Source organism: Triturus cristatus, chromosome 3_1 (assembly GCF_964204655.1).
Source record: "Triturus cristatus chromosome 3_1, aTriCri1.1, whole genome shotgun sequence".
Taxonomy (NCBI): Eukaryota; Metazoa; Chordata; class Amphibia; order Caudata; family Salamandridae; genus Triturus; species Triturus cristatus.
The window spans coordinates 610,489,019-610,513,093 of record NC_140583.1 but is presented as its reverse complement, the minus strand read 5'-3'; the positions used below and the strand labels follow the sequence as shown (position 1 = coordinate 610,513,093).

The 24,075-nt window shown below is 46.8% G+C and overlaps 1 protein-coding gene across 6 annotated transcripts in view; it reads right to left on the bottom strand.

The window, feature by feature from the left end:
* The window catches only part of ASB7 (ankyrin repeat and SOCS box containing 7), a 206,552-nt gene that overhangs the window by 33,726 nt on the left and 148,751 nt on the right, over window positions 1-24,075 (bottom strand). For all 6 annotated transcript variants that reach the window (XM_085644536.1, XM_085644539.1, XM_085644537.1 and 3 more), the window contains one exon: window positions 13,233-13,838. In XM_085644536.1, the coding sequence (XP_085500662.1) occupies window positions 13,233-13,838 (606 nt within the window). The remainder of the gene's footprint in view (window positions 1-13,232; window positions 13,839-24,075) is intronic.

The window sequence follows — 24,075 nt, the reverse complement described above, 5'->3', positions numbered from 1 at the left end:
TTGCCATTCAATCTCCACCCATGGAGGTGCAGGTTGAGCATGTCTGGGTGGCAGACCCTGCCCTGCTACTGTGATGGAAGGTCCTCCTGAAGAGGCAGCCTGACTGGAGAACATATGCTCAAGCCCACAAGTTCCAGGTAGCACACTCTCCTGCCTAATCAGGAACCACTAGGGCAGAGGTATTCAAACAGGGGGGCGGGGCTTAAGTGATCGAAGGGGTGTGGGGGGGGGGGGGTGTCACCAGCCTCTGGCCAAGAGAAGCATCATGCATTTGTTTTAAGTGTTAAAAGCATGAGCTGCAGTAAGCCACCTTGTAATGGGCCATCACTAACAACTTTTGTCATTTATATCCTGACCGGGAGTATGTGTAAAAAAGGGGAACAGAGCTCAACTGCAATGTTTAAATATGTTTAGACATATTTAAGCATTGCCAATTTAGCAGAATTGTGAAAAAACAGCTGGAGGGGCAAGGGGACACAGCATTAAGAAGCTTGAAGGCCACTGCACTAGGATGACTTGGGCACGGTCGTTCCTAATCTTCAGAACTCTGGCCGCAGAGGTTGTGGCAGAAAGCAGTTCAGAGTGCTCCACTCCATGTGGAATGTGTTCCAAAGGGAGTGCCTTTTTTGGAACTCCAGTGCGCAAAAGTGTGGACATTGCGTGTTCTTGACGGTGGCGAAAAGATTGAGCCAGGCTTTTCCGCATTGTTGAAAAACACTCTGCGCCACCTCTGGGTGTACCTGTCATTCGTGATCCAGCAAGTGGAGTTCATCAACCCGGGTGTTTAATGCCAGGCTGTGTACCACCAGGGAAATGCCCTGACGGTTCAATGATTCAGGTAGTTTCAGAAGTATAGTACCCCACGCCTCCCTGCAATTCACCTGCAACTCCAGCAAACTAATGCGGAAGTGGGTCTTTGCCAGGGACCAGAGTCCTCTGATCTCCACCTTTCTCAGATGTTCTTCCCACCCCAATAGTGATGCATGCGTCACCATCATTAAATCCAGGTGAGGTAGAAAGAGCGGCCAACAGCCACTACTGCAGATTTTTTGTACTCTCCTCCAAAACGTGGATGGAGTTCGAAATGTTCCCCTGGTGCTGGGCCCACTGAGACTTTAGATCCCACTGCAGAGCTCAAATATGCCTTCTGGCATTGTCAACTAGTAGGATGTAGGAGACTAGCAGGCAAAGGAGCCTCAGAGCCACCCTGAATAAGACCCAGGGCAGAGGCTGAAACATCAGTATCACAGCCTGAATATCCTGGACTCGCTGGTCCAGAGGAAAGGCTCGAAATTGCACGGTATCCAGGATGGCTCCAATGAAGGGAAGCGTTTGACAAAGCACCCCGTAAGACTTCAGCAGGTTCTGTGAGAAATAAAATGATAATATGTTTGCTATCGTCTGGAGGAGGTCGGCAACAAACTGAGGCGAGCTCACCGTCAACAACCAGTTCTTGAGTTAGGGGAACACAGGTCCCTCAACCTCCTAAGATGGATAGTGACCTCCACAATCACCTTTGTGAACACCGAGGGGTACTCATGAGCCCGAAAGAGAGCACAGCAAGCAAATTCCTCATGACCCACCTGTAATCTCAGGTAGCGCCTATGGACCTGTATGACAAATGTGAAAATAGGAGTTCTGCAGTTCCAACACCATCCAGGACAGAGAGAATCTGGGACAGAATGAGCATCTTGAATTTCAGCTTGCACAGAAAGGTACTGAGAGGGTGAAGGTCTCCGTTCTTCAGCATAGGGTAGTAGTGTGAATTGATTATGCTACTTACCAGTATGCATCTGTTCTTGGCATGTAGGGCTGCTGACATTCATATCTGTGCATAGATCGCCGCCTAGTGTTGGGTCCGGATGATTGCACATTGTTGTCCTGGAAGAGTCTTCGAAGCATCCTGAGATGGGTGACTCCTCCCCTGGACCACAGTGCGCATGGGCATCCTCTCCATCCCCAGATTGTTTTTCGCCATTGTGGCAGTGATGGAGTAGATACAGGAAGTGATGACCATGCTATACAGTAATTCTGAGAGCTGCAGCTGCGACAGGCGCCGGGGAGGAGGGTGGGCGATATGAATGTCAGCAGCCCTACATGCCAAGAACAGATGCATACTGGTAAGTAGCATAATCAGTTCGAGGCATGTGGGCTGCTGAATTCATATCTGTGCATAGAATACACAGCAGTACCTCCTATTAGCGGCGGCCAATCGTTAATGTGCGTTTAGCTTTTTGATAACAAATTTGGATACATTTAACGATCCATCTGGCTATACCTGCTTTGGAAATGGCGTTGCCTTTGTGTTGTGGAGAGAAGGCAACGAAGAGTTGTTTAGTCTTTCTAAAGTTTTTAGTTCTGTCAATATAGTACATGAGGGCCCTTTTGACATCTAGTGTGTGGAGCATCCTCTCAGCGACATTTTGTGGGTTTTGGAAGAAAACCGGCAGTTCAATGGTTTGGTTCATGTGGAACTGCGATATTACTTTAGGCATGAACTTGGGGTTGGTACGTAGTACGACCCGGTTTGCGTGAACTTGTATGAATGGCTCCTGAATGGTTAGTGCCTGGAGTTCACCAACTCTTCTTAAGGAAGTGATGGCAACCAGGAAAGCCACTTTCCAGGTGAGGAATTGAATCTCACAAGAATGGAGAGGTTCAAAGGGTGGACCCATTAGTCTGGTGAGGACCAAGTTGAGGTTCCACACCGGTGCCGGGGGGTGCCTTGGGGGAATCACCCGTTTAAGTCCTTCTAAGAAGGCTTTGATGGCAGGCACTCTGAATAAAGAGAGGTGCTGCCTGTTTTGGAGGTAGGCTGCTATTGCTGTTAAATGGACACGTATTGAGGTGTATGCCAGATTGCATCGGTATAGGTGTAATAGATAGCAGATTATGTTCTGAATAGATGCGTCTAGCGGGTTAATGTGGTTGTTGTTGCAATAAATGACAAACCTCTTCCATTTGGCTGCATAGCAAGCTCTGGTAGTGTGTCTCCTAGCTTCCTTAATGATCTCCATACAGTCAGGTGGCAGGTTTAGGTAGCCAAACTCTAAGACTTCAGGAGCCAGATTGCCAGGTTCAGCTGTTGAGGATCTGGGTGTTGAATTTCTCCATGGTTCTGCGTCAAAAGCGCGGGTTTGATCCGCAGCCTTTGATGCGGCACCACGGAAAGTTCCAGAAAGGTGGTGTACCATGGCTGGCGTGCCCATGTTGGAGCAACCAGGATGAGTGTCAGAGAGTGCTGTCGCAGTTTGCGTGCCACTAGCGGTATCAACGGCGCTGGGGAAAAGCGTACGCAAATCTGCCGGACCAGTTCATCCATATCGCATTGCCCTGCGACTGTGGATGTGGGAACCTGGCGGCAAAGCTTTGGTATTTTGCGTTTTCCTTTGTGGCGAATAGGTCTATCTCTGGATGACCCCACTGCTGGAAGTACGGTTGGAGCACTGATGGGTGTAACTCCAACTTGTGCATCTGGTGGCTGTGTCTGCTGAGCAGATCCGCCATCTGGTTGTCTTTGCCTGGGAGGTGTTCCGCCATGAGGAATATGTTCCTCTGAATGGCCCACTTCCACATGCTCTGAGCCAGATGAGACAACTGTGGAGAGTGTGTTCCTCCCTGCTTCTGTATGTAGTACATGGCAGTCATGTTGTCCGTCCGGATCAACACGACCTTGTTGCACAGGTGTACTTTGAATGCTTTCATTGCCAGGAAGATTGCCATCAGTTCCAGAAGGTTGATGTGCATCTTCTTTTGTTGTGTACTCCATAGTCCCTGCACTGTGTAATTGAGTACATGAGCTCCCCATCCCTGGAGAGACGCGTCCGCTGTCAGTATTATTTGTGGAACAGGGTCGGCCCTTGCAAAGGTTTTGTGGATTCCACCAATGCAGAGAGTTGTATGCCCGACCGCTCACCAACACTAGGTCTTTCAACTGTCCTTGAGCCTGATTCCACTGACGTGCTAAGCACTCCTGAAGCGGGCGCATATGTAGTCTCGCGTGTGGGACTATGAAGATGCAGGAGGCCATCATGCCTATCAACTGCATGAACACTCGCGCCGGCAGGGAGTGTTGAGGTTTGAATTTTGAGATCAGTAGTTGCATGCTGTTGATTCTCACTAAAGTTGGCTGAGCTGTGGCAGCCAGAGTGTTGATTGTAGCGCCTAAGTACTGTTGTACGTGCGCAGGTTGGAGACTTGACTTTGGGTAATTTAGTGAGAATCCCAGATCGTGAAGAAGGTGAATGGTGTGGGACATGTGGGCGGCACATTGTTGTGCTGATTTGGCCTGAACTAGCCAGTCGTCCAAATAAGGGAAGACGTGAATATTTTGTCTTCGCAGATGTGCGGCCACTGTCGCCAGGCACTTGGTAAAGACCCTGGGTGCTGTTGTTACTCCGAAGGGGAGAACTTTGAACTGATAGTGATTCCCTTGAATGGTGAATCTGAGGTATTTCCTGTGTGAAGGGGTGAAGGGTGTATTGGTATGTGGAAGTATGCATCCTTCAGGTCTAGTGTAGCTAGGAAATCCCCCTGAGTGAGTAGTGGGAGAACCTGTTGGAGGGTGAGCATATGGAAATGCTCCGACAGTATATATAGGTTTAGGGGTCGCAGGTCTAGGATAGGTCTGAGCGAGCCGTCCTTTTTTGGGATCAAGAAGTACAGAGAGTACACTCCTGTGCCCTGCTGGTCGGTGGGCACTACTTTTATGGCCCCTTTTGCGAGCATAGCAAGCACTTCTTGCTGGAGTAAATCTAAGTGTTTGGCTGACATAGGACGGTGCTTTGGTGGTATGTTGGGTGGAGTGGAAGTTAGTTCCAGACAGTACCCATGTTGAATGATGTCCCTGACCCACCTGTCCGTGGTGATGTTCTTCCATGAGGGCAGGAACAGCTGGAGTCGTCCCCCGACAGGTGTTAAGTGGTCGGGGGTAGGGAGAGGGCGTCACTGTTTGTTTTTTGGGGAGGACCTGGTGTTGCCATATCCACGTGCCCTACCCTTGGCGCTGGATCCACGATATCCACCCCTGTTTTTGTCGTAGGTGGTCTGTGTGCTACCTTTAGCATACTGTTGTTGTGACCCCTGGCCCCTTGACGTTCCCCTATTTCCAGTGCGACGAAAGGAGCCACTACGAAATTGTTGGCTTTGTAGCGCCCCCATAGATTTGGCAGTATCTGTGTCTTTTTTTATTTTCTCTAGGGTAGTGTCAACGTCTGGGCCAAATAAAAATTCTGTGTTAACCGGTAAGTTGAGGATATTGTTTTGGATCTCGGGTTTGAAGCCTGAGATGCGTAACCAGGCATGGCGTCGTAACATGACACTTGTGTTTATTGCCCTGGCCGCTGTGTCAGCTGCGTCTAGTGCGCATTTGATGGACGCATTAGTGAGGAGTTGTCCTTCTCTAATGAGGAGCTCTGCTGACTCTTTATACTCCTCTGGTAGGTGTTGGAGCAGTGACTCTAGGGTGTCATAATGTGACCTGTCATAACGTGCCAGGAGTGCTTGTGTATTTGCGATGCGCAGGATATTGGCTGCTTGCGCTGCCACACGTTTGCCCGATGTTTCAAGGACCTTTGACTCTTTGTCGGGGGGAGGAGCATCACCAGTTGTCTGTGAGTGGGCTCTTTTGCGAGCGTTGGCAACCACCATAGAGTCTAATGGCAACTGACCCCTAATGTATTTAGGGTCACCAGGTGCAGGCTTATATTTCTTTTCAATCCTTGGGTTTAACACACGGGCTCTTGTGGTGTCCTTGAAAATGTCTTTGGCAGGCTTCAGAACCCCTTTAAGCATGGGCAGAGTCTTGACAGTCCTTTCCGAAGATGCGAAAGTGTCAAGCAGGAAGTCCTCCTCAATGGCGTCAGAGTGCAGTTCCACCCCATGATGAGCAGCTGCCCGTTCGATAAGGGCATTAAATGCGGCCGTGTCCTCGGTAGGAGAAGTTTTAATATTGTAGCGTTGCGTATCCTGAGCATGTGGTGTGACACTTGGGTCTGTGGGGTCATCCCATGCCTGATCAGGATCCTGTGTGTCATCGGGATGCGTCCCCGGGGTAGATGGTATCGTCCCCACCATATTCCTGCATTGTGTCCGATTCAGAAGGGGTTGGAGAAAAGGACTGCGGAGCTAGTGGGAGGGGATGGAAGTGTTCTTGCAACACTGGTTTCTGCTCCGCCGGTAGCTTGCGTTTGAGAGGAATTTTGTATGGCACGTCTTCCCTGACTGGCGTGATCTTGCGCTTGTGGAGCATGAGCCTGCCAGTGTTGGCGTCGATAAACTGTGGCCCTGAAGGGTCGTGTTCCGTTAGGCCAGAGGCGGTGGACTGTGTGTGGAGGACACGTGTCCGAATTTGAAGAAGTTTCGGTGCCGATGTCGGTGGCAGCCCAAAGGTGATGTTGGTGGGCTCCGAGTGCACTGTACTGGGTGAGGTAGTGTGGGGACCCGAGGTAGAGTGGAGGGCTACCTGGTCCCGGATACGTTGAAGAGAGGCAGAGACCTGCTGCACAGCAAACTGAGATGGTGGTTTGGTGGGCATCTTGGTAGTAGGTGTGGAGGCCGACCCTGACTTTTATGTCGGGAGGGGGTCACTGGCTTGAAGGGATGCATCGATAGTCGACGTAGTCGAGGACTTCTTCGGCATCGGTGCTTTAGGCGTCGACGTTGCCGAGGCGGCCATTTTGACTGCGGAGGCGACGGGCTTCGGTGTCGGCGCCGAAGGTGTCGGTGCCTTGTGGTGCACGAGGGCGCGCCTTTTCTGAGCGTCGACCGCTTCTGCTGCGGTGAGCTCGGTGCCGAAGTCTTTCTGTACGCGTTCGGAGCCGACGACTTTTTTCGGCGTCGGTGCCGGGCCAGCGGACTGTTTAGACGCCATTGATCCGACCACCACCAGTTTCGCTTTCGGAAGGCGGGGCCGAGGAACCATGGATTAGGTCTTGGGTAAGGCCCGAAGGCGATCCCTCGACCGGAGCCTGACGACTAATTTCGGCCTCCGTTTCGACGGATTGGCCTAACTCCTCGGGAGAGCTGTCTTCTTCAGCCCCATAGGCTTCGTCGATGTCCCCTACCTCGTCGACAGCTTCTTCACGTCGAAAGAGCTCTTCGTCATCGTCGTCCGATCGGGAACCATGCTCCGAAGCGGGGCTAGATAATATTTCTTCCACGCTCTCGGCGTCCTCGTCCTCGGTGCTGAATATGTTGGTGGGTGTGGGCACTGCCTGCTGCGCCTCGAGTCTCCCTGCCCGTCGGTTCCGTAGAGTTTTCTTGGATCGGAACCGTGCGCAGGCCATGCATTTTGATTCGTCGTGATCCGGCGAGAGACATTTGTTACAGACCGGGTGGACGTCGATGTGAGGGTACTTGGCGTGGCACAACGGACACCTCTTGAACGGAGTTCTCGATTCCATCGTCGATGGAGCGTCGAAGTTTTGACCAAGTCGAATCGAAAGTTTGAAAAAGGGTGTGGAGCACTAGGACTAGTAGTCGACACCGAACGGTAACTGTACCGACGAAAACTATAGGCCTTTTGGCCTAAACTAAGTATTCCGAAGTTGAGCTAAGATAGTTGCATCCGAACCCAATAGCGGAAAAAAACAATCTGGGGATGGAGAGGATGCCCATGTGCACTGTGGTCCAGGGGAGGAGTCACCCATCTCAGGATGCTTCGAAGACTCTTCCAGGACAACAATGTGCAATCATCCGGACCCAACACTAGGCGGCGATCTATGCACAGATATGAATTCAGCAGCCCACATGCCTCGAACAACATCTAGTCCCAATTTCAGAAGTTAGTACCCTCTCTATGTCTCCTTTGGCAAAAAGAATCTGCACCACTTGTAGTAAGATGGACAGACTGTCATCTGAAAGCTGCACTGAAGTACGTGGCAGGTGTGATGGGTTGAAAAGGAATGGGAGGATGTAGCACTGTTAAACTATTTGAAGGACCCACATTTTGGACATAATATTTTGCTACCACTGAAGGAAGTGGCTGACTCGGTCTCCAATCTTGTGGCTGTGTGGCACAAAGAGTGCATCAAATAGGTTTGAGGTTGCTGCTGGAGAGGCAGGAGAGAAGGCTAAATGATGGCACTCATCGCCAGGTTGTTGTCTGTTAGGCCCATGGCCTTGACCTTGAAAGAGTTGGGAGGCCTTTTGTGCAGGAAGTAGCACCTCAGTCCGTCAATACGCCAAGCCCCAGTAGATCCCCTAAAAAGGAGATTGCCAGACTGAAGCCAAAAAGGCCCAAACAATGTGCCATGACCTGGCTCTCCTTAAAACGCAGCAGGGCCGAGTCCGCCTCTTCACCAAACAGACGGGAGCCGTCAAAGTGCATGTCTGTCAAGCACACCTGGAGGTCCCCAGAGAAACCTGTGGATCTCATCCATGTGTGGTGCCAGAGCCATTCTTGTAGCCCATTCTAGACTGTCCATGATGTCCAGCCTAGCTAAGGATGAATTTGGCCACAACCCAGCCATCCTGAATGGTTTGGGCCTAAGGAGCTTGCAAGTCTTTTGGGAATGAGGAGAGGATGTGGCCTGACGGCTAGAGCGGTTGACCTCGGAGCTGGGGACCCGGGTTCGAGATCAGCAGGGACGCGCAAAATCCTGCGATTCTGGGCAAGTCATGTTATCTCCCCGTGCCTTTACAAAAAAATGAATGTGTCAGTCTTTAAGGCAACTGGTGCACATGTAAAGCGCTCGGATACCTTCGGGTCTATTTTGCGCTATATAAAACTCCCCCAAAATAACCTCTGCCCCACAGTGCGTTTGTCTAGCATTCATGGAGGCAACTGGCATTGGCAAACCTAGAGGCTGGGCAGCCAAGTAAAACATTTGCTTGTCAAAGGTTTCTATATGTTGGGAGTCTGTCAGAAGGGACAGTCAGGAAGGAGTTTGGGTTCACTCTGCTCAGGGATGGCTGCACCACAAAACTCTCAGGAGTTGGATGTTGGGCTAAGAAATCTGGGACAACTAGGGCTGGTCTATGGTGACTGGCACTTGGTGGCTGACTGGTGGTAAAGGTTGGAGGGGGGGCAGAGACAAGGTCAGTGAGGGACTTGTTAAATAGCAGGAGAGGTTCAGTGGTATTTGGCCAAGCCGATAGATCTCTGTCAGCGCATTCGTTTTTACCTCTATAGTAGGGAAGTGGCGGTTCAGGACCTCAGTAGAACATCGCAATTGACAAAGCTCTCCATTGATGGTCTAGGAGGAGACACCAACCAATTATCAGGAGAGGAGTCCAACCCATTGGCATCTTGTAGGTCCTATGTACCAACTGTCCTCATCATAAGGTGGGGCCAACTCTTCCCAAACACCTCCAGGTGTCGGTCTCTGGTTAGAGTCTGAGCCAAAAAGCTGGTGTAGTGTCTATGCGCTGGTGTGCAGCAGTGCAATAGTTTCAGAGTCTGATGGACTGAATATTGGCTGCACCATACCAAGTTCCGGACATAATATGGTGGGGATCAAAACAAAGTTTGCTCGGAGTGGGACACTACGATCTACAATGTGTTTTGGCTAACCCTCCGGTAGCCTTAATGCTAGTGTGGACTTTGGAGAGACCAATGAAGATTTTAGCGCTGCATCTGAAGTCGGCACCGACGCTGGTTGCAGAACCCAAAGTAGGATCAATGGGAACAGATGCCACTGAGGATGTTGTGGCTGTTGGCAACCCAGCTCGAGGCCCCTTCGGACCCTTGGGACCAAAAAGTGCCAGAGGGAGTTAGAGGTGTACAAAAGATGTGCAGCATGGTCTCTAGAAAGGCTTCAACCTGATGCAATGTTGCAGACAGCCCCCGGGAACTTAGAGTGCATCGCATCGCAACTAAGGATGGAAACAGCACCTCAGTGCAACAGGAGTGAGACAGTCAGGCACAATGACGCCCATGTGCCTTCTCTTGAGAGTGGGAGTGGTGTTAAAGGGCAAAATCCCGCTTGGACTTAAGTTTCTAATTAGACTTACCTGAAGACTTAGACTGCAACAAAGATATGCTGCAGGAACGCCATAGAGAACGACAGCAGGAACTGGAGTGGGATCAGTGAGGAGTTTTGTGATTTTTCACCACGTAGAGCTTCACTTTGTGTTCTCAGATGGTATCTGGATTCAACTGGGTGCAGTTTTCTCAAGCTCTGTATTTGTGCATCGAACCCAAGCATCAGAGGTACACCTCGTGGGGATCAGTTGACATCTGTTTGCAACAGTCCCTACAAGGTTTAAACCCTGTAGTTTAAGGGGGTGACATGTTTCCTTGAACACTGGGAAAGTATGAATGTTTAAGAAAAATCTCTTCAGAGTGAGGGAGCAAAGCTCTGGATCCGCATCTGCAGGTGTGGAAACAAAGGAATCCTGTGTCAGCGTGTATGGGTGGTGCTTACATATGGGTAAATCCGTCACTTCTGGAGCGTAACAGAGGCGACGTTGAGTTGCCGAACACAGCCTAGTTTTCCGGATCCAGTTTGACATCTGGGGATATTCACAAGATGAAGAATCTGCAGTTGGAAGTAGCCATCTGAAACTTAATGATATGCCAAGCTGGGACCTGCAGTCACTGTTAGTTCTTCTTGTAAGATAATGATCTGCTCCTTTTATGCTGGAGGGAGGTGCTGCTCTTCACTAGGGAGCAGCCTGACTCCATGTCATCGTGGAAACAATTTCTATCGCTGGGATTTTCATTAAAAAACAATTGCTATCAGGTGTGCTATCCTGGTCAGTGCAACAGAAGCAAAGCAAGACATCTGTAACCTGAATGCACTAGGTTGTGACACTAAAAGTCATGACTGGAAACCGTGGCTATGATGGCATGGAGTATAGTGGTCCTACTCCTCACTGCACTTTGAAGCATCTCCTAGGTGGCAAGCAGCATACTACAAGAGGCGTGTATAACACTACGAGAAGATATTCCCCTTGAAAAGGCAAGAACAGTTGGTCAATATACTACGCTGGCTCCTTTAAGCTTACCCACACCTGCAGCTCAGAAAATCAATGTTGTGCTCTTGGTACCCAACAAGCCATATTAAACATTTTGCCATAATCAACTATGTCTGCAGAGGAGGACACAGTCATTTATGCTATTTCATAGTAGAGGAACATCAGCTACACACTCGATAAATAATGCACAGTTCATTTAAACAAAAAAAGCCCCTTTTTTAAATGAAACTTAGTTTTTAATCAATGGGCACCTGCAATATTAAATTCCAGGCTGCTACTCATGACTCACTATATCGCTCGGGTTATAAGGATTTCTGGAGGAGTGGCACTGTTTTTAAATCTATGAGGATTTGTATACTCTGGCCACAACGTCTACACACAAATGTTTCATATATCATTGAGTAAATTTCATGTGGTGTATAAACCACTGCGCTATGATAGGTTGTTCGAGTAAGAATCTGCTTAAACTGCAATGGTGCCTTAGGACAAGAATGCATCTTAACCTGCCAGTTTTCAACTAAACATTAAGTATTAATTCACCTTAATGGCGACACTGTTACTTTTTTGCAAGCTTCACCCCATTATAAACTTTGTGGGTACATTACTGCCCAATGAATGGACCAGTAAAAGCTTATACAGTTGTTACTTCTTAGCTTTTGCACACGGGGTGGGGTATAGGAACACCTACATGCATCATAAACGCTACACCCTCTTACATACCTCTGGTTAGTCCCATCTTCAAGAACACCTATGTCCCACTTCCCCAGAAAGGACAGGTTGCACATTAATTTACTTATTTTAACAAAGCATCATTGTGAACCCAACTACTATATGTTGGGCTAATGTAAAGGAATTTAGTCTAGAACAGCCTCATGTTGCAAAACTACTGTGTAAAGGTTAAGTAATGGTTTTATTTATCTGAAGAGACCAAGAAAATGTACATTAACTGTCACCTCTCCTTTATATTGCCTTAGACACCTGCAGTACACTCAGCTGGGCTTTTTCTAAATGCCTGTGATTAACTTCCGCTTGTTTTTACGAGATCGATATTTGATTACTATATAAATTACCTGCTGCCTTAAATGGATAATCAATTGTTATTTGATACATAGCACCGCATTTTCTTCCACCTCTTGGCAGAAACTGGACCACGGATCCATGTATGGCTGCTAAAAACTCCCTTTACATTTGTACTGACTGGGAAAAAGTTTACTATCCTCTCGAAATCAAATATGCTATGTTTCTCTAACATTTACGCATTAAGAACATCTTCACATATTGAAGCAAGCTTTCCAAATACTTTTTTAGAACTTAAATTGCCCTTCAAGAGTAATTTTAGTATTGGGCCTTCTACTCAGATATTTATCTTCTGCATATTGAAGCTGTGTTTCACTAACTCAGGGAAACTGAAAAAGATTTGAATCTACCTCGTTAAAAGTAAGATTTTTGGACAGGACAGTGGCTCCCTATGGAATGATCTTATTCCTAAAGTTAAACACCAAAATAGACCACATTTATTTCCCAAGACTTTTCCTATGTAAATTTTTGAAGTAAAAGGATTAGATTTTATTTCCTGCACTGACAGTTTTGCATGGCAAAATGCTCTACAAACAATGAAAATAAACATGCTAAATGCTGAACATGTGAGGCGATGAAGCCATGGTGTACTAATGCAATCTGACCTAACCTCATGGTGAAAAATACAAAACTAGGAAGGCCCATGGAGACTTTTCATGCTTACACAGGGCCACTGGAATGATGCAGCAGGGGAGATGCAAATTATATGGTATGATTGACTAAATTGTATTGCAAGAAAAGACAAATAATGCAGCATAATGCAGTACATTTTGTGATTCTATTACCTCATTATTTTGTACTTTTTACACGCTAACACTATCTGGATAAAGGTTACTCCTCATTAGTACCAGTTAGACACCCAAATACAGCTGTAAGCCACAGGAAGGTGGACAGGCAAACTTTGCGAAGAGCCTTGCACTGCGCAGCAACACGTGCTGCTGCATTTTTAGTAACTTTTAATCCATTTGGGCTAGATTTTTTTTGTAAAAATCTGCAGATTATTATGCAGCAGATGTTGGGTAATGTGGCAAATCCATCATTATGTGGAAAAAGTTACAACCACAAAAATCACTTTATTTCAATGACCCTGCTCCTGTGCAGTTCATTAAATGGCCATCGCCAGTAGGAGCAATATAAAAGGTATATATATATTTTTTTATCTGCACAGAACGAATGTAATGGAAATACGGGAAAAGTATCTTGGTAAACACCACTGAGTGATACGGCACACTTACTTGTAACTTCTTGTAGAAAATCCAAACAAGGCCTGCTTGCTGCAGAAATGCTTAAAGAAACAGCCAAGGGCGCCTGACCCTCATAGTTCCGAGTGTTCGTATCTGCCCCATAATTGTACAACATTCGGGCACAAAGCACGTCATCACGAAGCGCGGATAGATGTAAGGGTGTCTGTCCATCTTCCAAGCGCCCCAAGTTTGTGTCTGCACCCCTTTGTAGAAACATGCGGCAGTACGAGTGGTTGCTCTTGATCACTGCGTAGCGCAGCAGGAAACCGTTCTGAATGTCAATGTTGGCATTGTGGTCCAGCAGGATCTTGACACAGCTGGAGCGCTCTCGGATGATGGCCAGCTGCAGAGGAGTCGTGCCCTTGTCACTGAGAGGGTCCACTTCCGCCTTGAACTCTAGCAAAAGCCGGACAAACGAGTCCCTGCCGTAGTGAGCCGCCACGTGCAGCGGAGTCCAGCCATCATTGCTCTTGGCATTGATAATGTCTCTCTTGTACTCTGACTCGAGCATCAGGCGAGCAATCCGTGCCCGACCATGCATTGCCGCGTAGTGCAGGGCTGTGAAGCCTCCAATCAGATCTTTCACGGTGGGATCCGCTAGAGCGAGGAAGAGAGGAGAAAGTAAACATTAGTAAGGATAGGAATAATATGTTCAAGCTTTGGCAAAACCTCACCATATAAGACTTTTGGCAAGTAACTCAACTTAAGCATTTAGGAGAAGTAAGCTAGATCGGGGCTGTGTGCGGGGTAATATTGATCTCGATTTATTGCCATTAAATTATTAAGCATCAAACTGAGAAAATTGAAACATGTGAGTATAACATACTTCTTTTCATTGTCTGCCTTACTAAGAACGGGTTAACAACTCGTAGGTCATCTACATGTTTGTGTACGTTTTGCCGTTCCATAAATGCTTTTAAGTGCCACACTTTCCAGCAGGCTGTGCAACATGCTTGCCTTTTCCGGTCAGCTTTCTAGTTAATACTGCACCATTACAGTCTTACTGTTAACATTCAACAGATTTCTTTTTAAACAACTAAAAGGGCTTCATTTTAATGCCCGTTCAACTCCCAAACACGCACTGGAAATATGGAGCCTTCTTGACTTAGAAAAGCCAGATATTTGTTTCATTACCGAAACTTGGCTCCACGAACATGCCTCCCCAGATGGGGTAACTGCATTTCCTCCAGAATACCAACTTACCAGACTAGACAGAGACGTCAAAAGAGGAGGTTTCGCAATAGCTACCAAGGCGGAACTAGAGGTCACCACACTAGAGACCTTTACCACTGAAATGTGCATTTTCAGAATCAAAATACAATCTAAGGGAACCTGGAGAGGTGCCCTAGTGTACAGACCTCCATGCCAGGAAACTAATTTTATAAACCATCTACTCTTGACAGACAATTGCCCCACATGTATTAGCTGCTGATAACTTTCTTCTCGTTGGAGATTTTAATTACCATGCAGAATTGCTATCAGACCCCGACACAAGTCAACTGATTACTAACCTGAACACATTGGGGCTAGTCCAAATGGTGGCGGGACCTACCCACTCGGCAGTTCATACTCTTGATCTTCTGTTTACTAACACAGCCAATGTCAGAGTTGAGTCCCCCCTCCCTCTGTTCTGATCATAACCTGCTGAAATTCTCCCTACCAATAGCCACCACTAAAAACTACCTATGTAGTAAACCCACCTGGAAAAAAAGGCCTTGGCGGAAAGTAACTCCTGCGACCTTTTTCGGCTCATTTTAACCCCCTCGTCTCCATCTTACACCGAAAATATCGATCATACAGTAACAGCCTTTGAGGACGCAATCACATTGGCCTTGAACAACACAGTGGCTCCTCTGTCAAGGGTCAAGCTCAAGCCTAAGGCATCACCCTGGTTTACAGAATCACTGAAAATTGAAAAACTGTCTAGCAGGAATGCTGAGCGTAAATGGAGAAAAACCAAAACTAGTGAAGATCGACAAAAATATAAACATATCCACCGAGGCTACTTAGATAACATCAGACATGCCAAAAAGTTGAATATTATTAACAGGATTAACAAAGCTGCCAATTCCAACCAGGAGCTTTAGAAAATATTAAAAGAATTTACTACTCCTCTTCCCAGTCAGCCCTGTAACACATCTTCGCAAGAATGGGTAGACACACTGTCAACTTTTTTGAAGAAAAGATTATAACAATTCATAGTTCCTTTCCATACCAGAACACCAAAAATCCTGATAACTCTGACATTAACCTCAACCCCACCTTCCTCTTTTACTGGAGTTCAGTGTACTTACCCCAGACGAAGTTTCAACCGCTCTGGCAAAGATCAAATCAGGTTCTCCAGTGGAGGCGGTCTCACCCCGCTTCATTTCAACTAGTGCCCCCTTGCTCATCAGTAATCTTACAGACTTATTTAATATGTCATTAGCACAAGCAGCAGTCCCTGGTAGATGGAAAGCAGCACGGGTTAAGCCAATTAAAAAAAAAAAAAAACTTCTGCTGACCCTAAGGTACCTAGCAACTACTGCCCATTTTCTCGGCTTCTTTATTTTCGAAAGGTACTTGAGTCCTTGGTCAACAAGCAGCTTACCACCCATCTGGAGAGTTATGGACTGTTGGACCCATCACAGTCGGGGTTCAGGGCTGCTCATAGCACTGAAACCTCACTGGTGGAAGTTGTAGATAACATTAGACTGTACCTTGGACAATGGGCAGTCAGCCATGCTCGTCCTGTTGGATCGGTCAGCAGCCTTCGACACCATCTTCCATAGCATTCTAGAACAACAGCTCTGGGAGATGGGTGTCAGGGGTGTGGCCTTGGACTGGTTCAGAAATTATCTAACTGATCGAACCACCACCGTACAAATGGGCACCCTAGCCTCCTGCAGTCGGTCTGTAAACATAGGAGTCCCTCAACGCTCCATCTTAAGTCCCATGCTTTTCAACCTGTACACAACACCCTTGGCCAGGGTGATCAGGTCCTACGGTTTTGATGTGGTGTCATATGCGGATGACACCCAGCTATTGATTATCCTAGACCGGATCCCACAGACACAATGAAACTGCATGACCCATATCGACAACTGGATGCGTACCAACCACCTACAACTTAATGGAAGTAAGTCAGAGGTAATTATTTTTGGCAAGGCTAATGAATCCTGGTCTAGTGACTAGTGGCCTCAGAATCTGGGCCCCTGTCCATCCCTCAAACCCGTGGTGCGGAACCTCGGAGTGATGATTGAAAATCAGCTGTCAATGAAAAACCATACAAATCATGTAATCGGCATCTGTTATGGCATTATGCGTAATCTACGCAACATCTTCCAATGGATCTCCATCGAATCTAGGAAAGCACTTGTCCAGGGACTAATCATAAGTCGTACTGACTATGGAAATGCCCTGTTGGCCTCCATAAATGAGGAGCTCTATTCCAAGCTTCAAGTCTTGCAAAATATCGCTGCTAGACTAGTATTAAACCTTCCTTCGAGAGGCCCATCAGTGCCTAGTCTGAAGACACTTCATTGGCTTCCTATCAGGAAACAAATCAGCTTCAAAATCCTCTGTCTTGTTCATAAGAACATGTATGGAAATAGGCCAAGTTATTTTGCTAAAAAACTTAGCTGGTATCAGCCGAGGAGGACGCTTAGGTCAAGTACAAAATTTCTCCTTACCCCTCGCAGAACCCGCACCGCCAGGAACGGTGGTAGATCTTTCTCCTTCCTTGCACCTGCTTTCTGGAATAAGCTTCCATCACATCTCCTCTCCATCGCAGACCATAAGCTATTCCGCAGGGAATTAAAAACCTGGTTATTTGACCATCTATAAGGCCCGTTTATCTGACCACCAGTCTTTATGGAGTTTACGCTAGTGCCAGGAGACTTCAGGGTGATAGGTGCGCTTAATAAATCCCTCTGACTTGATTTGGTTAGATTTTATTTTGCCCACCTATTTTTAGCTGCAAAGCACCGGCTCCCGGTCAGCCATCTCCCCCCGCTTGAAGGGATATTTAAACAAGCAGACAGCTTGTCCGCGCAGCTCTGTTGAGTGGGCTTGGATCTGCCCACCTAATTTTAATTTCCTTTCCTTGTAGCACTATATCCTATTTTAATCACGTCATGCTTTATTATTCCTCACCACTTTTGAGTTAGCTGGATTTGTGTTACCAGTATCTCTCCCTCACAGGGGAGTCTGTGAGCGGATTGCGGGGTTGCTGGTGAGATTTTATGTTGGCCGCCTGTTTTCACTGCTCGGCTGTAAAACGCTGGCTCCTGGTCAAGCCCCTCCTGCATGGAGGGATATTTAAACCAGCAGAGAGCGCTGCAGCCCTGCTGGCATGCCAAGGGATACCTAAGGCAAGCCAGTCTGCGCCTGATCGCGCCGGTCCCCCTGCCGGTTTTGACCCCCATCACACCCCTAGAACATCCTACTCAGCAGAAACACTCTGTGCCTACAACTCAAAAGGTAAGAGTTTAGGAACTTGTCATTTAGATCCCTTGCTGCTTTTTGAAAACCCTAATGCAACCTGTTAGGGCTGATGTGTTCATATAGTAAACCCAGAGGCATGGGCCAGAAATACAGTGAAGATAGCTAGCAAGACTAAACCCACAAACAATAGCAGATGCTTTAATAACAAAATCTGCTGTGCTCTTATAATCGCCAGATCACGGATTAAACATACAATTGAATTTGCAGATTTTGTAGATAGCGAACAGCTTGATATATATTTGACCGAAACTTTGGCAGATCAATCCTCTGATCCCAACCTGATGGCACCAATTTCACCTCAATACTCCATGTATTGTTTAGAAAGACCTCAAACGAGGTGGAGGACTGGCAGCTATATATAGAGATAACATGTCGGCCATTTTCGAGCCAGCCTCTAGGCCAGAATGTGAGGCACTTATTTGGAATAAATAACTTACTAAAACACAATCCTTTAATGGACTACTAATTTATCGCCCACCTGACCCCAGGAATATCTTTTCACAGACAGTACATTATGTTGAACTTCCATTTATATAGCTCAAAATCACCAACAGTCTCTAAGCGTTTGTGAGGGAAGATAGAGCAAGAACCAGGGTTATCCATCCCAGTGCCTGCTCGGTCAGGGCTTAGCTTGTCCAAAAGCCTATACAAACAAGAAGGTCTTTAGTTTCCTCCTAAAAGGAAGTAGAGTGGCTTCCCTACGCAGGCTCTTAGGCAGCATGTTCCAAAGGTCTGGGGAATCACAACCGAAAAAGCTCGGCCCCCCTATGGTGACTTTGTCAAACTGTGTGCAAGACAAAAGACTTGCCTCGGACGATCGGAGGCATCGTCCTGGCATGTAACTCTTTAAACGGTCTTTGATGTAGTCATGTGCAGTCCCATGCAGAGCCTTGTGTGCGATACACAAACCCTTAAACCTGGCCCTCTGATTGGGAGTCAGTGTAATTGTTGCAGCAATGGTGTACCATGCGATCTTCTAGGGAGCTTGAAAATCAATCTTGCTGCATCATTCATGACCACTTGAAGCTTCCCTAACGGTTTGTCAGGTAGCCCAATATATAGTGCATTACCATAATCCAGTCATGACCCGATTAGTGCAGACACCACGGTGCACATAGTACAGAATGACAGGAGGGGTAAAAGTTTCCGAAGTTGCCTCATGAGGCCCACACAATTCCCTACAACAGTGGCCACTTGGTTATTCAGCGTTAGCTTAGTGTCCAGCTTAATGCCGAAGCTCTTCACAACTGGCACCGGTGTCGGAGAGGTGCCTAGCTCTTTTGGCCAAAAGGAGGTGGACCAGAGGTTGCTCCCCTGTGGTGATAGCTAGCACCTCAGTCTTATCAGGATTTACTTTAAGTGAATTAGTAGTCATCCAGTTCATAGTAAACCTGAGAATATTCTGTACGTTGGACTGTGCCTGTGAAATTGACGATCCACAGGATTAGTTGTGTATGGTCAGTGTAATTAAACACTTGACATTCTAGTTGTGCTAGTGCTGCCACAAGTGGCTGAAGATAGATGTTGAAAAGCATGGGGGACAACGCAGAACCCTGCGGGACACCAAAAGGCAACACGCCTTTCCTAAACACATAGTCCCCCAGAACATTCAAGAAAGAAGCAATCAATTGATACACGGTACCAGAGATTAGAATCCCCTGGATATGGGACTGCAGCGGAGCATGGTTCAACATGTCAAACGCGGCTGTAAGATCCAGTAGGATCAGTGCTGACAATTTCTTTCTATCGGCTGAAAGCCTCCGCTCACTCAGCACTGAGAGCATCACTAGCTGTACTGTGGTGGGCACTGAAGCCAGCTTGCCGCACATGGAGCAGCTGGTGTTCCTCTAAGAAAGACAAGAGCGTTCTAAGCATGTGTTGCTCCACTACCTTGGCCAGGAAGGGGAGCCTGGATATTGGTCGATAGTTCCTCAGGTTGTTGGCATCTGCCCCAGCTTTCTTCAGCAGCGGGGTCACCATGGCTTCCTTAAAGTTAAGTGGAACCTTCCCAGTTGCAAGGGACAGGTTTAGCAAGGAGAGGAGCTCTGACCCCATCACAGGGAGAATCATTTTGAACACCTTAGGTGGGTAAGGGTCTTCTGGTGACCCTGATTTCACTCTGACCATAACATGTGCTTGGGAGTCCGAGTCTAATGTTGGAAAATCTGAGAGCTTTCCACCCTGAAAGTCTGGTGGTACCTCCACTAAGAGGGGGCCTGGGCGTAAATGGGTGTTACCCATTTCCGTTAGGATATCCTTTACTTATGTTAGGAAGAAGACCTGTATCTTATTGCACTCAGCCAAGTTAGCAACAGCCTATTTTGTTCATGCTTTTGGCTCAGCTCTCTCAACACATTATGGTCTCCTTCTGAGTGTCATTGGCCTCCTGGATCTTCAACTCATAATACGCCGATTTCCTTGCAATGATGGCTGTTTTGTTAAGGGCTAGATTTACTTTATATTCCTCCAGGGCCTCCGGATCGTATGATTTCCGCCATTGCCTTTCACACTAATAAGGTTTGTTTAATTCCTCTTAGTTTCTCCGTATACCATGGGGCACCCCTAACTCTGTTTGTTACTCTTTCCCTCCGTGCAGGGGCCACTTTGTCAATGGCTTTCCTCTGCCGGCTTTTGAGCCTCTCATACTCCAGATCCATCATCTGTCTCCCTGGGTACGATGACTCATACAAAGCCTCCCTTAGGCTGGCTTCCTCTATTTTATGCCACTTCCGTACCGTCCTCCATACTGGAGGTGGGTACTTTAGCCGGCTGGGCAGAGGGATCATAAAAGCTTCAAAAAGTACAAGCAGTGTAGAAATTTGCCCTCCGCTTGAGCAAACAAACTTGTCATCCCTGGGTTTAAACAGACCAACTGTGGAGGCAGACATTTTGTGCTTTGCACAGCCAAAGCCTGGAATGAACTGCCATCCTACTATGAGAGCCATTTCTAATTTACAATCCTTTAGGAAGGTTCTTAAAAACATGGCTTTTTCTTCAACTTAGTGCAGTTTCTCAGTCCACTTAACAGGGCTAGCGCCAAGACACCTCGGGGTATTTGTGCACTCAATAAGTTTCATTCACATAACATCTGCATTGCTAACTCTTTGGATTTTTAGCAGGCTCGACGTGATCAAAACAATGGATCCCGAGTCATGAGTTATATTCCACATGAACGTGTCGGCTGACACAGCATACAGCTGTCAGACAGTGCCATATTATAAAGAACAATACCTGGGTGATCACTACAGACTACTCATGTTATTTAAGTAAAGAGTGAGTGAGTGAGTGTATGTGTATGTATGTGTGTGTGTATGTAAAATGACCGAGGAGATGGTCGAAACGCGTCACCTTAAGCCACAATTAAAGACATCTGGAATTAGAAGCAAACCCGGTCATGTTGGTGCCAGTTTAAAAAATTGATCATGTGTGTGATATATATATATATATATATATATATACACACACACACATATATATATATATATATACACACATATATACACACAAACGTATACACATTTGCTTCAAGTTAAATATCAGTTGTTTTCCAGACAACTAATGTTAGCTTTACTTTCTGTACGTTTCAGGTTTGACCTTCTATAGATGAAGACATGAACTCGCAAGCCTGCACAATTTACCAGCAAAGAACTACTGAAGGGCTGAAGTGTCACTTGCATGCAGTAGGACCTGGAGATAAATCTCAGCCATATAAGAACTTTAACGTAGTCAGTGAATCTTGCAAATTGAACAGACTATGTAACTCTACTTTGAAGAAGCCACAACTGTTGAAGATAAAATTATCAGACACATGGCCACTGACTTACAGGATACTGTTTTTGTAGCAAGCATAGCTGCTTGAGATTTAGCAACAGATGGCATGTACCACATGGATTGGCTCACTGTATTCCAAAATCGTCATTGATCACTCTATAAAAATTTTAAAAAAAGCTGATTGAGGTAAGATGGAAGAAAAGAAGATAGAGGCGTGGGCTTTCATTGAGCTTATCAACTTCATAGAAACTCAGTAAAAGAAATGTTTTCTGCTTCAAGATGTCTGAGCTGCGTCACAAGTATGTAGATCGTCTTGTGGAACTTGGAGTTCATAAGGAGGTCAAAGTAGTCCACTTCAAGGAAAAGGTTCTTGGCTACTTTCCACAGGGCAGAGTGCAGAATGATGGGATGGAAAGCACGTTGTGCTTATTTTCAACAAAGGCATAAACCAAATGCTGAAACAGGCTTTTACAGATTATGAAGGAGATGCAGCCATATTGGCAAAAGCATAATTCCAGAAGACATCTTGGGATCTGATAGATTTCGCTGACTGTGCAACCCCCCTCCCCCCCCCCCCCCCCCCGACATGGTCAAGAAAATTGATAACCCGATGAACCCAAAACCGGTCCCAGAATGCTTGTTTCCGGTCCAGGGAAGACATCGCTTGGCAGTTCGGGCTGGACTGTTCCCATGAGGCACAGGGTCAGACTGATTTGCATATGGCCATGTCTGAACTGGGGGGGGTGGAGTGAGCTAAAGAATGATGATGGATTAAACCCAGATCAGTTGACTGGGGGTGAGTGTTTGATTTGCTCAAACGCTCCGTCCATCATCCCCTTTGGTATCCCTTCTGAAATCAGTAACAGAAGTATAAATGCTTACCCTGTTCCTTGGTGCCTGTTGAGCAGCCAGATTTTTGAAAAATGTCTCTTGACAGGATTCACGAGCACTGATCGCATGGATCCTACCAAAAACTATTAGCATACGACCACACAAAATTCGACACACAGTTTTGGTGCTTTTGTCCAACCTGTCCCCTTGATCTTGCTAAGGGACCTCACCATTGGAAAGTGAAGCCACTGCGCTGGGCTCCACCCACACAGAGATAGACTAACTGCTATGCCGCTCTCGCACTTTTTTTCTACATGATTGAGATGTTTAACCCCTGTCGCTCATGTATGTCATGTGGCAATCTGTACTGCTGCCATAGCGGGGTGAGCGATTACATCTGGAATCAGTGGGATGAAGCACTACCTGGAGTACTATTAGTGCAAGCTAACCATTAAGACCGGTCTCAAGTAATATCAAACAGGTTTTAACTCATGTCTGTTGTAAATTCAGAAAACACTCCAGGTTATTTTTTTGCTGCATTATATAGTGTGAACTCGACCTAAAGGTATTGTAGCTTTAAATTGGCGCCAGTTACATTCCACAAGGTCACATTCAATTTAGTAGGCACGGAGAGGTTAAGTGGGAGGCTGGGCCTTTTTGCCACTGACACATAGGTGCAGTGTGCATCAAACAAGGCCCTATAGTGCCCTGGTTTCCTACTCTTTTTAAGGTTGAGCCTGCGTGTGCTAGCACATAGGCTCTCGTGACTTATTGTTTACAAGAAAGGGCTTTGAGCCCACCTATGGCTTACCAATTGTTGGCTTATGTGCCACTCTTCTTTGCAGTCTCCTAAATGACCAGAGCAGGCCGAATGCCATTTCCGTTTTTTTTCTGAGACAACTTAATCAGTGTCTGTCCGCTGCTCCCAATGTGATTGAGGTACTATTTCTTCTCCCCTCTCACAATTCCAATGCACCCATCACGTATTTGCTTCCCCCCTAGTTTGCATCCCTCCCCCTTATGTTGCTCCCCCGCTTTTTATTTATAGCTTTAAAAAAAAAAATAGGGCTATGACGCAATCAGCGCTGGCCATGTCATAGAGCTTCTTTATCTGGTTTTTAAAATTCCAGCTTGGCTATACTTCCTCTTGTGTAACACTCAACGTGAAATAATTAAGAAAGCAGCCTTCTAGATCATAACTGAAGAAGTGAGTTTTCTATTAACTCAGCACTGCTGTGGAGCAGCAGAAGTTACATGTCATTGGTGTATTTACATAAGCAGCAGTTGCACATTAATTGGAACTTCAAGCACGAACGTTGTGCAAAGCGTTATAGACCCAACATCCCCGTTGGTGTCCAGCGGTCAGCAGTGCTCAGTAGACTTTGTGCCTCGAGCTGACAAACTGTGTAACAGCTGCACATGCACCTCCCTCGAGACTGGCACTGGCACTAGTTGCTTGATCCCATATCACTACGGGATTCACTACCAATGAATGTGACTCTTTTGCACACATGAAAGCTTTTTCTAACCCCAGGGACCTCCCTGTAGTACCTCTATTTGGTTCATCTCCATGCATGTACTGACACAGGTGTCCTCACGCTGTAAGTTGTGAACTCAGAAGCAGAGCAATGGAGAGGATGTGGCGCTATGGCCAGAGCGCCTGACTTTGGAACCAGGTTTGAGTCTTGACGTCGACTCGACATCCTGCGATTCCGGGCAAATCACTTAATCTCCCCTTACCTAAAAA